The 15,225-nt window shown below is 39.0% G+C and overlaps 1 protein-coding gene across 9 annotated transcripts in view; it reads right to left on the reverse strand.

The window, feature by feature from the left end:
* macf1a (microtubule actin crosslinking factor 1a) overlaps window positions 1-15,225 on the reverse strand; it is a 183,721-nt gene that overhangs the window by 119,851 nt on the left and 48,645 nt on the right. Inside the window, exon 1 of one of the 9 annotated variants that reach the window (XM_036214311.1) lies at window positions 12,666-12,989. The exons of the other annotated variants lie outside the window; for them this stretch is intronic. Coding sequence (XP_036070204.1) covers window positions 12,666-12,720 — 55 coding nt within the window. The 5' untranslated portion in view covers window positions 12,721-12,989. Of the gene's footprint in view, window positions 1-12,665; window positions 12,990-15,225 lie in introns of those variants that run through there. 9 annotated transcript variants of the gene reach the window in all.

Genomic DNA, 15,225 nt, shown 5'->3' on the forward strand with positions numbered 1-15,225 from the left:
TTGTTTTTACATCCAACAATGATAAAGTAGCCCGAATAAACAAAACCCTTTTTCTGCTGGAAAAAGGAGACAAAAAAGGAGCAAACTTACAAAAAAGTGAGCAAAGACAAATATCCTTGGTTTCACTATGAAGTGACATGGTGGGTCATTTCCTGGAATGAAACCTTAACAATTCTGTTTAATTTCTGCCTGGATCCAAAGAAAAAGCTAAGAATATACACCCGTACACATTCATAGGAAAAACATGAGTAGTTTTGCCATCAGCATAAGTCAGCATTCTATGAATACAGAAGGGTGGTTTGATCTCAACATGCAGATCTTTTGCCATATTTCGGTGAACAGTTGGTGAATTATCAGACATTGTAAGAGGCTCAAGAACCACCCATCCCTCCTCCACAACTCAGTACTGTTCTGTTGACGCACCAAGACCAATGGAATGGTTCCTCGTCTGATTAAACTGTAGACAAGTTCAAGTCGTAGCAGTAAACAGAGCTTCAGAAACCGCCTGCCAACACGCCTGTCAAACTTCATGGCCTTTCCTTTGAATGAGGCGTGATGGTGAGAGCCAGCAAGAAAGGAGCAGAATCAACTGGGCGAGATGAGAAGAAATAAAGATGAATACTGGAGAGGTCAGAGGATGGGAAAAGACGAGGAGGAGAAAGACAAAAAAGTGACGGAACGAGAGGGAAGAGTGTACACAAATACAGACAGCTCTAACAAATAACCACGGCAACTGCAGTCTTCATTTTAACCCCAGTTGTTCCTGTTGCTATGGACACCTTTCAATTAAGACACAGCCTCCACCCCTTCCACATCCCATCCTTGGGCTTTTCATTGAAGCACTTGACCTGACCTCTTGAAATAGCTGTAATTATCCGGCAGAACCTTCGCCGCCATGATGTCCACATTCTGTTTGGTTGACATTACAGAACCCGATTTGAAGAAAATTCTGACATTACAAGTCAAATATAAAGGATGTTGTCACCTCTTCTTTGTTTTTTGGAAAACAATTTACACAAAAACTTAACTATTTTATCAACACCATTTTAAAAAATTGACTATGAACACATTTAAATCTTGAAATTATATATTTCCAGATTTAGTGACTTGATTCAAATACCAGTGTCAAGTCTTTTCACCAAAGTGAGGCAAACCCCCTCTTTATCAGCTTGTCCTCCCTCTGCTAATGACTACATTTATGTCGCTTGTTCTTACATCGTCTCTGTCAGCTGTGTTTATGGTTTAAGTTGTAAAACTGTCCTGAAGACAACTTTTAGAAGAAATCAGGAAGCCTGTGAACCCGTCAAAAAGAGAAAGTGACTACAAGTAAAGTTTCTCTTTGGTTTTATGAGTTGGGACGCTTGTACTTGATGGACAATAACTGCAGTCGTCAGTGAGTTAGATAAGGGTGTGTGAAAGGACAGACAAGGGGGCTTTCTGTTTCTGTGAGAAACTCAGACAGGCAGGAAGAAGAAAGCCCAGAGAACCGACAGCAGAGGAGGAGCGCTCATTCATCTCACGCAGGAGCTTCTTTTTTACTCCCCGCTCCTGGCCTTGAGTTGCCTCTCTGTCCTCCAAACTTCAGTCACATTAAAACACCAAACGGGATCTAATAGGAAAACTTCCAAAACTGTTTTAAGGGAACACTCTGCGCTTTGCAAACATTGAAATGAGTCAAACCTTAAGCTAAGCTTTGATCTCACATTTGATCCAAACCTGGAAATATTTATACATGAAAAAAACAATAAAAAACCTGTTTAGCAGGTGGTAATTAGGGGTGTAGGGAAAAATCAATTTGGCGTTATATTGCAATATTTTGTTTGGCGATTCTTGTAATAATTCAAAATGCTGTCAAGACGATTTTTTTTATTAATGATTTACAAACGTCCTTCCGTGTCTTACATTTTTTTCCAACCAAACCCCCAACCACTAGTTGGCAGCACAGCACACTAAGCCTCTTTGAGCAGCTCTACACTACACCAGAACAACAAGATCTCGCGAGAACCAGCTTGTGTTAAATGTTCAGTAAACCTCACTGTTTTTATTGTTATGAGACATGTACTACTTCGTTTTTAGGATGGGTACCGTATGAAGCATGTTCTGAAAGCATTACCAGTAATCCGTATCGGTAATTGGTCTAAATTATTTAGGCAAAAAGTAATCAGTATCCTATTACACCTTAAAAGTGTGTTGTCACCCATCACCAACCACTAAACTCTAGATGCTTTTAAAAAACCAAAACATGAGAGTATTAGAGCATCAGATACTGTCAAAGGAACGAGAGGAAAATACTAACAAATTTGAAGTTTCTGTGACATCACATCATGACTCCGCATTCTGTTCGCCCAATCAGATTTTGAAAACTTCCAGCAGAGGTGATTTGGATGCATTTTATCAGGAAGAAGCCTCAAGGAAGACCAAGAAGTCAATTTAGAATGGTCATTTCTTTGTTAAACGTAACACATAGCAACATAGGTTCTTCTTTGCTTGTTGCATGTTGACAATTTGGTGATAGAGCTCTCTCTGATAAATGATAAATACTGATTCATTTAATGAGCAAAAGTATGACAGGTGTCAAAAATGGACACACCTGTTTGCTGTCTTTATGTCCCTCATCTTCTGACTCTGTAATAAACTCAACAATTTACTTAAAAAAATAAAAAAATAAACAGCTTGAAATGTAATTATAGTGACCAATTGCTTTTCTAGAACAATTAAGTTTGAAAGGAAACAACTGAATTAATTAACACATTTTACTCACAGCCAATAAAATGTGTTACTAAACACTAATAGGACTGAGAGGAGTGTTTATTGACGTACCACATCCTTTGCTTTTGTGGTTATTATTGAGTGCTGATGGGCACACAGGCTTCTGCTGCATGAGAGTGGAGCACGCAAACATAAAATAAACACAAACTGGATCAATTAAAATCCACAGAGAACGAAGCACAAATGTCAGTACAGGCCAGCCGAGCAAACGGACATCAGAGACATAAGGAAGGCATAAACCTTTAGATACCACAACAATCTAAATGACTACATTATACTACAGGTGAATAAAGCCAGCTAAACGAAAGTAAGAGTGGAACTTGTGAATACCGAGCAAACAGGCGTCAAGTGTTTGCCTTTAATCCTTTTCAAATACAGAGAGGACAAAAACAAATCGTGTTTGGAGTGTTGCTACAGGTACCAAAGCACCCCAGCAGCTTCTTAAACTTCAAAAAAATCTATGAAATCACCTGAACAAAAATGTTTTCTTCTTGGAAACGAACCAGAGGGCCAAAATACCCCCAGAACAGTTGAGATTATCTTCCTAGATGTTGAGTTTTTTCACTAACTTTCACACAGATATGGTCAACCTTTAGCTTCTTTTATAGTTTGTCATTTTTTAAGCTTCAAAACCAAAGCCCTAAGGATTTAAAGGAGTCAAGTTAGATAGAAAGATGCAGGACCAAAGCAAAATATATCACCTCTGTAAGCAGCTAAGAGAAAACAGTAATTAATACTTAATTTTGTAATATAAAAATTAAGAAATTAAGCAAATAGAGTAAAATGTCATGTGAAAAATAGCCCAAATATAGACCAAAACTCAGATAACTTCACTAGCTGGAACGAAAAAGAACCAGAAAATTACTTTGCTTGAAAGAACATCCTACTGTGATGAGAATATGACGATCTAAGAAACATTTACCAGGAAGGTCAGTGAGCACAGCTTTCATTTCCAAAGAGGACCCAGGAAATCCATCTGTCTGTGCCTACATCTTTATCATCACATTACAGCTCAAGAGGCAGCAAACCCTGTGCAGATAAAGATCACATTTTACCCAGAATACTCAGAGATATGCTCAGTGAGAGGTTTTTTTTTTAATTCAGCAAATTTGTCATAAAAGAAATACAGAGAAAGGATTTTATATCAGACAGTAAATCACAAGAAAACATCCGGAGAGCATGCTGGGGAACAGGCATCATCATGGGAGATTCACAAGACTGGTTTTTAATTTACCAAATGCATTTTTATAAAATGTAATCTGTAACAATTGAATCACAATGGAGTCATGGCTTACAGACCAAAATAAGAACTATTGGTGTTTTTGCTGAATATTCATCCCTGTTGTTTGTACAAGTACAACATCAGTACTGGAAGTGAAATCACTTCAAATACAGTATCAGATGTGTACATTTCTGTCACGCAGAGATAACTTTCACCCAAAAGCCACAAAATAAAAACTTCAACCTACTCTATAGCCCTGTTGTAACTACTTATTTTGCTATTTTCACTGACCACTGGGTACCTGTCGATATTAGCTCACAATTCTGCTATTTTTTACATACCAACAAAACCTTAAAGCTCACTGAAGAATGTTTTTGTTGTACAAACCAGAAGCAGGAGATCAGCTAGATGACAGTATAAAACAAAAACCTTAAACAGACAAAAAAATCTCACTCTAACACTATCTAAATAAACTAAAGGGTAGAATTCTAACAGCTGTGAACATTTAATGGCCACATTTGCCAGTCTGACTATGATGTGGAACAACACAAAACTAAAAAGAAAATAATCTCAACCTAAGAATGACAAGACAGTTTACAGTAACGTATAATACATTCACATTTTTAGTAACTTTTAGGTGAAAGTACACTAGAATTTGTTGCCAAGACTTCTAAAGCTGGTAAAAAGTTTTTAGGATATTTAAAACTCAAGAGCCTAAATTTATTACAACATTTACTAATCTTTTTCCTAAGTTTAAGACCTGCTGGTGGTTAATTCAAAATCCTCAATCAAGGATTTACTTAATCGCCTATTTCAAAACTCAAAACAAGTTCAAACCTCTTGAAAACAAAACAAAAAAAGTCCAATCATTGGACACAAAGCCCACCAAACCTGCTTTTCAGCCTTTTTAAGCCTCTAAAACTCATTCCCACTGAGGACTGGTGTGGTCTGCAGTAGACAGAAAGCTATGCCTAAATCAAAATTGACTAAATAGATTCTTTTGAATAAACAAGTCATTAAATAACCCGTTTCTGTCTAGAAAATAGCTAAGCAACTTCCTGACTCAGAATGAGTTTGCATAAAGCATCTTAACAATGGAAGGAATTGGAATTCAGTGACCAATTCCTCTGGGCAATTTGGCAGCCAGAACATCCAATTAGGTACGGGTCAGAGAGGTAATAAAGTTACCCTCCTCCACTGATGCTGACATCTTCATACCTGATGAGTCAGGGTGGTAGATGCTGATGTTTGCCCAGAACAATGTAAAGCAGCTCAGAGGGTGGAGCAGTCAAAAGCTGCTGGTTTGATTTCAAGCCAGACCCTCTTAATGCATTCATTATGTCACTTCGGGCAAAAGTTAAACGACGAAACGTAAACTACTGTGATGCTGACACACAACACAGGCTGTTTAAGACAACCCCAAACTTACAAATAAACTGCTCGAGTGCAGCGACCTTTGAAGCCACTCTCCTTTGTTTAATGACCTTTAAAAGTTCTCCGCCATGATTCAGCCAAGAGCGGATCTCAAGCCCCGTGTGAGAAACCGGTGAGGGCTTGCTAAACGACATTGTTCCTTCTTCAACTCAGCTCTCTACTGTGGGAGAAAATAAAACAAAGCCAAGTGGGTAAAAGAGAAGAAGCTGGAAGGTTCTGTCACACAACATGGATACAGTTCCCAGAATTTTTTACAGTTCTTGAATTATGTCTCCCAGCTGAAACATTATCTTATCATTTTATTGTGCTTTTCCTCTCTTTAAATACACTATGCAATCAGTGTCACATGCACACACACACACCATTACACACAGTAATTATGTGCACAAAGCGTGTGAGCTGTCCTGTGTGATTATAGCTGCTGTTGCACTACCAATATAGAGCCAGCAGGACAGGAGGGAAGGGCTGACTAAGCGGTGACAATATACTACATCTACATGCTGTACATCGCCAAACATCACCACCAACGGGGGGCACCACTGCCCCACCAGGGGCTCAAAGGAGAGCCAGCTGCACTAATTTACACCATTTGCACACAAGGAGGCAAACGAGAGGCCCCACCCCACCCGGCAGATGCAGATAAACTCAAAAAGAGTGCTTATCAAACGACCAGAAACAGCGCGCTGACCATGTGACGCCCAGCAGCAGGGGAACCCGAACCTATGGCAACAAACGGTAAAAACCAGGGAGGGGTGTAGCAACAACTCTGAGGTGACTTGCTTATAATCTCTGCATATTATCCTAAACTCTTAAACTCTAACTCAATTTTATTCTTTCAATTTTTTTCCTAGTCAGTTTATTTTTGGCTTGATGCTTGCAGTTTTTAATAAATCTGAAAAAGATAAGTCTAAAGAGCCAAATTTTTCCGAGTGTGAGGCCTTTTTATCAGTTTTATCAAGTTTAATTAATTCAAAATGCAACGTGATCAAGCTTGTACTGGTTGGTCTGTTCTTCCTCTGAGTTTGGTGTTTATCCAGCTTTCCGGCTTACAGTGCCAGCGTATTTAAGGAAAATTCCACATGGGAGCAACCATCAAAGAGTTTCCCATGGCTAATGAGGAATTACAAGTTTCACAAAGCAATTAAGGAACTTTCGTTTGAAAAGGAGCACTAAGTCCACAAATCAGGTTTAAAACACCCAAATATAAATTCTGTATAGACCATAGAAGATCATTAAAGGATTTTCATAGTTCACAAATGAACAGAATCTGAAAGTATTACAGTTGAGATGCTGGTAACCTGTTCAGGGTGTACCCCATCTTTGTCAAACAGTAGCTGGGGCTAGATGCCACATGACCCCAAAAGGGTTTTCAGCAGGTTCTAAAGATAAATGCATAGATGGGTCCTTGTTCATTAGTGCCCTCTACTTATCAGGAGTTTTAAGGAAATCCCATGACTTTACTAAACACTGACCCACTCAGGTTTATTGTGAAGTAAAGAGAGAACGTTCCTTGATATCTGACAAGCCCAAGCAGTGGCGTGGTGGTCAGGTGGCAGGTTCAACTCTCAGCTTAGACAACAGCTACTACAGCCACTCTTCCTCCTCTAAGTCTAAGCCGGTCTCATATTAACGTGGAAACAAACAGCCTCCAGACGTTTACGTAACCTGATCAAAAGACCGGGAGGCTCAGACGACCAACACGTCTGGCACAAGAAGGTCCACTGAGCTTCTCTCAGCATAAGTTCCAGTTCTCCAGACAAAAACGGAGGTTTAGAATGTGAAGAAGCTCCAGCAAATGTCAATGTGAAACTATCCACCTCTATCACGAAGGCTAAGTGAACATGATTAACCTTTAAAACACAATAAAAAACGGCTTAATGTGCAACCCAGCTAACTCATAGGACAAGCGCAGGGTCAGGTAAAAGTCACATGACCAATTCAAGACTGTCAGTAAACTTCAACTTAAGGTTTTAACTTAATTTAAGTTCATTTTGTAAAAGTATTTTAAAAAACAAACACCAGAAACCTTCTAGTTGTGGATTGGGACTTGCAGAATGGACTGTAAGGGTGAGGTTAAAATAGACCTGCCTGGTGGTGCTGAAAGAGAAGTCAAGGGTAATTGTGGTAAATTACCAGTCCAGACAAAGCTTCTTCGTCATCTATAAAGCTCATTTCTGTATCAGTCAGCTGTCCCGCCCCGCGTGCAGGTGGAAACCTCCAAACAAGGTGATTACTGCACTGACTGGATGTCCAAATCCGTCCCCTCCCTTCAAATAAGGTGATTTCTTCAGTGTGTTACGTGTCAACCCATCCCAATACTTTAGAAGAAAACAAGCAGAAAACATTTGGTCTAATCCTGGCACTTATCGCCTTAATTAAAAATATTCACAGACTTAGCAGTCTGACACAACAATGCAGCTAAAGTCAGGTCAGCAACAAAGTCAAAAACCTGTCATGTGGAGGGATTAGTACAGATTCTGGCATCTCGCTGGTGTTTAGCGTTTCAGTCGGGACCTCCAGAAACAAAGGAGTCCTGTGTGCAGGGCAGAGGAAGGCTGAAGCTTTGACTCGGCAAACACCGGGACACCAAAGCACATGACTGAGCATAATCTCAATTCTACAATGTGACATTTTTAGCAACTTGACTTTAAAAGCAGCAAAAACTGACAAAGGTCAATTGAGATTTGAAAAAAAAAATAAAAAAAAGAAACACAGAGTTCCACAAAATGTTAAGAAAAAAAAACAGAACAATCCTTAAGAGGTGATGTTGTCTATGATTAAAATAATGGAGAGGAAGAATGAGTCAAGATTAGGTTTCATGATAGCCGCTAAAAGCAGCAGATGACACAGAGCTGCAAAGAAACCAGTAAATAATGAGCAGAAAATACTCCAAATGCGTGATTCACTGTCACACACTTGATTACAAATACCTTCATCATAGTGTCACATCAGAAGACTAGAACGTGCAGTTTTAGGAGTTAGGAACCAAGATCATAGAGTTCAAAAGCTTTTGACCTTGGATTTAGAACAAATCTTTAACAGGGGTTCAGAAAAGTAAACTTTTTGTGAATATGTCTGAAGATAGTGCAATTTATTAAGGCGTACTGCATATTATGAAGAATACTACTGAGGTAAAGATTACTGCCACACTTCATTAGAAACCCATTCATTTACTCATTTTCACTACAGCCAGCTGAGAGGATTTAATTTAGCAAAAAGGAAGCCCATCACAGTTGGATCGACTCCCACTGAAACAAACGAATATTACATCAAAGTAAGACGAAATCCAATTATAAAAGCTTTAAGGGCCCTCTCCAGTGTTTTGGGTGCTATTAACAGGTTCTGGTGGCATTTTTCCCATGGTCTGGGGCACATAAAAATTAAGCTTAAAGTTGCAACTTAGATTATTTCTTTATTCAAATTGTTGCACATCAGGAGCAAAGGGAAAAAAAAAGAAACAATTAGAAGAAGCTTGTAGGTGTGGCATAGCAACTACAATTTTCAAGCTTCCTTCTCCACTCGTTTCTGATGGCAGACGACTAGATCAGTAAACGTCTTTAATTGTCTTCGTCTGAGCTGGTATCTGACTTCAGGTCATTCCTACCTGCTGCAGTGAGACTGTACAACCGGGGCTGCTCCTAGTGATCTGTTTGATCCGTTTAGTCACTTAGTCACTTTTATTCCTACTGTTGTCACTTTATCTCATAGTCATTCCAAGCTACTTTTAAAAATATGTTGTGCAATTTATTTAACATAAATCATATCCACAGTGCAATTGTTTATACTTTTTTTGATCTCTTCTTTTTTGTATTTTTTATCTTATTTTGCCCTGTTGTAAATATGTAAATTGTTCCAATTTCTTCCTATCTGCAATGCTGCTGTAACACTGAAATTTCCCCACCGTGGGACGAATAAAGGACTATCTTATCTTATCTTATCTTATCTTAAACTGGACAGCTGGATGGCTCCAATATTGCCTCCAATTTTGTTGAAACATGAATGTTAGTTTGTGAGAGGTTATGAGGGACTGTAAGCTAGCGGGGGAGCTTGAAGGCAGATGGATGATGGGAAATGCCAACAGAGACCCACAAGTCAGAGATGAATTTCTAATGCTCTGCAGAAAATCTGTCCTTGAAAATGACAAGTTTTTGGCTAAAAATTGCAAAGTCATAAGTAAGGGTGGATTCCCACAGGAACATTTTGTTTGTCTAGACCAAGTCTGCTTTATTTGAGTCCTGAAGCTTGTGTTTGGTCTGTATTCAAACTGCCGTCAACTCAACATTTCTGCTCCAAACCACAGTTTGTAAACAAAACCATGTGACTAAAGATCTCTTCAGACATTGGCCAGGATTTATGAAGGAGGGGTAAAGTAACAATTTCAAAGAAGGAATAATAGAAGTCCTACCTTTTGCAATCCTTGTCAGAATAGTTTACTTATTAAAACTTTATATTTTGAATAATTTGAATAATTTTGAACGTCAGTGCAACTACTTTGGTACAGCGAAGGTATGCTGCAACGCAGTTACTGAGCAGACCACGGCTATGAGGGTACACTAATAAGTGTTTATGACATATAGATTGACATGAAAACAGTGTGAGAAGGAGAAGTAATGTGTATCACGTTAAAAGTTGTTTTAATGAGTTTGCATTCATGCGGGCATATTTAAATGAGCTGCTGTGTCTCATTGTTGCTCTGCCACTCTGTTTAGATCCCATAATACTCAGGATGGTGGCAGTTTTGATTCTCTCGATTGGAAACAAACCAAGACTATCTAAAAAAAGAGAGTGAGAGAGAGGTCTGAGAGTGGTTCCTGGGTCCTGGGTCAGGTTCCACTTGAGTAGATTCAGACTGAAAATTTGTTGCGGATTATCAGGTTCACTATGGTTCACTTTAAGAGAACCAAATGTGTCCAGTCTGAACACAACCTTAAAGACCACTGGGAACGCTTTCAGAATAGATCAAAAGAGGATCAGATGATCTTCTTTGTTTGCATCTTAGAAAACTCACAAAATTTAATTGTTGTTTTTTGCAATCTGATAAATACCGGTAAAATATTTAGGTTTTGTTTAACTGAAGTTTTGAAGGTTATGGATTAAATGAGGCAGAAATCTCCAAGGAAGGGCTTTGGCCATCAGGTCATGAACCTAAAAACATCCCTGCCGTTTGTACTGCGATTAACCCACAGAGGATCTGACACAGAAACACAAAAAGTACACAAAACACTCAGATAAGGTTAGCCTGCATGAACTCAGCTTTCATGTCAGTGAGCAGGACAAGAGGAAGGCCTAAGAATACCGAAAACTAAAGAGCAGAAACATTTGTTCCAGAGGGGCTCTGGGGCTGCAGGTGAGCACAGAAAAATGCTGCTGAAACAAAAGCACTCTCATCTTTCCCTTGAAAAGAGTTTCCCCAAATTCCCTCGCTCATGTCATGGAGATGATAGCAACTACAGATAGCTCATACAACAACAAGCAAAGAGCAACAAAGACTCTCCATAAGACTTATAGAACAAGCATAAAACAGAGTTTTTATCAAACAGATTTAGGCTTTTCGAACTTAGCAGGATCATTGCACGCCTCCACGGTTCAGGAGTTTAACCCTACACTGTAATTTAGAGGTTAATAGGAGACGAGAGGTGGTGGTAACCCTGCTATGAGCTCCAGGCAGGCCTCGGGCAGCAGCTGTTCTGGCTCTGGAGGGTTACTGCATTACAGCAGGTGTGGTCAGTCTCCTGACAAAAGAAAGAGGACTCTGCTTTCAGATAAGGAGGCAGAATTAACATGAGTAAAAATGCAAAGAGGTTTTCTAGTGATGTACTATAATGGTTGGATGTTCTCAGTGAGATCAGGCTGTGGGTGGAGCAGAAGCTGAAGAGGTTTTTTGGAAACAGGTGTTTCTGAAAACGTTTAGACTGTTTGTGGAATGTGAAGCAGCTCGTCTGAACACGAAGCAAGCCAGACAGACTGAAGAATGTCTTACAACAGCATCTGAATCCCATAAAAGGACTACAATATTAAAGTTTACTTACAGTCTTCTCAACACTGTCTTAAAGATTCTGCAAACCATCTAAAATGAGTATAAGCATTAGGTGGGTTTCAATTAAGGATAACAAAACCCAAGTCTAGAATATCAAGCACTCAATATTTCATCAGGAATTTGACTCCTGTCAGAGATAGCATGCGCCTTGATGCAACTGTTGTGAAGGCAGCTGCAAAGGCCGAGCATCCGGGCCCGCCTGACACTGGAAACCATTCTGCTCCTCTGTGCACGCCTGCTCGCCAGGATCGAGTGTCAAAGAAGACACACGGGAGGCATCTTGACGCCACGGCCGATGTGCACAATCAGCAACAGATGACAAATAGCCACTCAGGCTAATTAACAGCCTAGAGCTCGCAGGAAACGCATGAAGGCCTCGTGGTGACAGCAGACACCACAGGTTTACTCAACAACTAACTCAGCTCCTTTTTAACCCACATAAATACAATTTATCGATTCATTTTAGAGGGAATTTACCATTTTAAAGAAGAAAACAAAAGAAATGTATGATTATTATTAGTAATAAACACGTTTTAAGGTAACATAAAGATTGCTTTTTAGGGATTTTTTTTTGTTTTAACTATATTTTGAACAATACTGGCAAAGCAATTATAAATGGTCTAAAATTGATCCCCTTAAGTCTAAAATCTTCTTAAATTTGTTCAGTTTTTTTCTTTAAGTCCACATTCAGTTGAGATTACAAACTGTTTTTCCCCCTAAACCTAAGACTTTTTTTGGTTGTTGTGTGGGCAGAGGGTAGGAGTTTAAATGTCAAAGCAAAGCACTACGAAAACAATTGTTTATAGTTTATCAGAAAAACAACATTATTTCACTTGATTTGTAATTTTTAGGTCACTTTAGTCCTGCAGATGATCAGTTGTTTTATTATGAAGGATTTTTTTTTATAACATTGAAGCTGGTGTAACTCAAAAAGAAGTTAAAAAAAAAAGGGAACGTTTTATGAATAAAAATGTCAAATAATTAGAGGGTTCAGAAGGCTTTACTATGTGGTTATGTCTGAGGGTCAGGGATGGCCTGAGCCCGGCCTCATGTGTGTCATTTACACACAAGCAGCAGAACTCACAGCTGATGCCCAAACACAATATCATGACAACAAAAGACAGGGAAAGTCCCAAAAGTGTTTTTGTTGTTTTCAAATTAATACCCTCAAAGAGAGAAGAAAAAACCTGAAGGCACACCAACCTCTCTTCTCCTCCAGATCCTGGAGGTACTGCTTGTAAGCAGCCGTGGAGTTCATCCCTCCCTCCCTCCAGGAGGAAGGAGTACAAGCAGAGGAGGGAGTATTAAATCCAAGAAAATAGGAGGTCAAAGACAGGAAAAGTGGTTCAAAACAAACTAAAAGTAAGGCTGAGGAAGAGGAGGACGAGCGTAATAGAGAAGTGGCCTCTAGAATCCAGGCCGTCAAAGGAGTGCCATTCCTAATCACGAAGATAATCCTTCATTTCTTCCTTCTTCTGCTGGTCTTTTCGTTGCTGCGGCGTTCGTCGCGGTTAGGGTATCTGTGAATGCGGCGCTGTGTTAGTAGTTCTAAGCCGGATTGAGGAACTGGACTTTGACCACCAAGCGGATGATGTCACTGCTGCAGTCAGAGACATGTGCTCGAGCTCCATTTATTGTGAGCACACGCATATATCTCTAAATGTGGGAGTGTATTTGTGTGAAGGATATGAGGAAAAAAGGAGGCGTGTCTTTATTAGTCACTGTCTGCTGGATTTTTTCTTTTAAGGCAGCGTAGTTTAGTTTCTGAATGACAAACATTGTGTTCATTCATGATACCCCTGCCAAATGCAGAACTGTTATTTTCACACCAATAGATAGTAATCATCCATCTACAAATATCAACATCTTGGAGATTATACCTCCATGTGCGTGATCCTAAATCTTATTTACAATGTGGACAATAAGGCTTGTGTAAAATTTACTCTAAAAGCTTAAAACCCATATATTCATTTCATTTACTTTCAAATTTCTTTTTAAATGTACTTTTAAATTAAATTTCTAATGAACTACTGCCACTCTGCAGACACTATGTCGAGGGTGGGCATACTGCGGCCCGGGGACCATTTGTGACCCATTAAACAATTTAATCTGGCCCGCCAAATGGCAATAGATTGCACCGATAATCCACATTTGCTTTATTTTCCGTTTGTCTTCCCATTAAAAATACATTGACCTTTGTTTAGGTGCAGAAAGTTAATCAGCATTTCTGTGGTGTTGAAAGAATTGTCTCTTTTTTACGTTTGTGTGTTTGTCGAGTTGAACAGTCCGACTTCCGATTATTACAAAAGTGAAACATTTGCCCACCACTGCACTATGTCCTAAAAAATAATCATGTTTTTTTTTATTTTTTTTATTTTACCCTAAAAACGGCATAGTCATAATTAAAAGACCACGGTAAACAATTTTACAACAGATAAAAATATAGCTGCAGAGGGACTTTAAGCACATTGCAAGTCAGATTTTTTTTCTCTTTTGAAACAGTTGTGACACATTTACATGGAATTAAAATGACTGTTTCCGTTTTATCAAACTAAAAGAGACACTATCAGGTTTTAAATCAACTAATTACCAAGATTGTGTTTTGCACTAACAAAAACAAAAGATAATCATGGGGAAAAAAATACATTTAATCAAAAACAAACGAGAAGAGTTGAACATGGCACCAAAAAAAAAAAAAAATACTAGATATTAAGTCCTGAACCGGATATTGATAATTCATGTAGAGAAAATGGTATGGTCGAGTCGGGGTGGGGTGGGATTATATAAGTTCGCTTCCCTCCACTCCCTTTCAAGCGATCTACTTTTGATTCATTAAGTGAGTTTTGATGTCATTTGGCTCCAACATGGCAGTGTTCGTATCACAAAAAATGGGCGTCCAAATTGATTTCCTTTCATTGGAGCCAGAAGCAAGTAATTTCCTACAGGTGATGTCATACTTCTTCAGTCCAGTTCTCATTTACAGCCATTGTGTCCAAGATTTTAGACCCTTACAGTTTTTTCATATTTTCCTTTTAGAACTAATTTGTAATATGTGTGTACAGTCAAAAAGTTCATCTTTGTTAGAGCAGGTCACCCACATGAAAACTGTTACTTCATAAAACCAACTGTGACGTATGTTTGATATTTGTACATAACAGAAACTAAGATACAAGCAGTCCCCTTCAGCACGGACGCACAAGGATGGCCCAAAAAGCAAATTATCAACCAGAATCCATCAATACTGTTTGAACTGGATTTCCGCTGAGGCGCACCTTTTGTCTTATCACTTCAACCTTTTCCTTTATGACAGGTGAGGAGAGGCTAATCGGCACACGCTCGATATTCACCTGGTCCGTTCCGTGAAATAAAGACAAACAGGCGTAAGCAAGCGGTCAGAGGATGAAACTTCAGCGTTATGGCAACCAGCAGGCCTACTCCACACCTCTAATGGCTTCCTTCAACTTAGAGGTGTAAAGTGAGGAAGACAAGCAGCAGCAATTACAGCCGCTCTCCTTCTAAAAGCAGAAACAGAGAGAGACTAATGATGGAGAAGGACAAGTGAGTCAGCCCAAAGGAGGAGGGAGTGGAGAAAAGGTGGAGGAAATCAATGTCAGCGTTTGCAAGTTAGAGAATCTTCATGACTTAGTTAAAAATGTCTTAGAACAGAATTAAAGTTTAAGAAATAGTTTATAAAGGCATTTTCACACCAATAGTTCAATCAACTTATCAATAAACCATTAATTTATGACCAAATTTATACAAA

Source organism: Oryzias melastigma, linkage group LG11, assembly GCF_002922805.2.
Source record: "Oryzias melastigma strain HK-1 linkage group LG11, ASM292280v2, whole genome shotgun sequence".
Classification (NCBI taxonomy): Eukaryota; Metazoa; Chordata; class Actinopteri; order Beloniformes; family Adrianichthyidae; genus Oryzias; species Oryzias melastigma.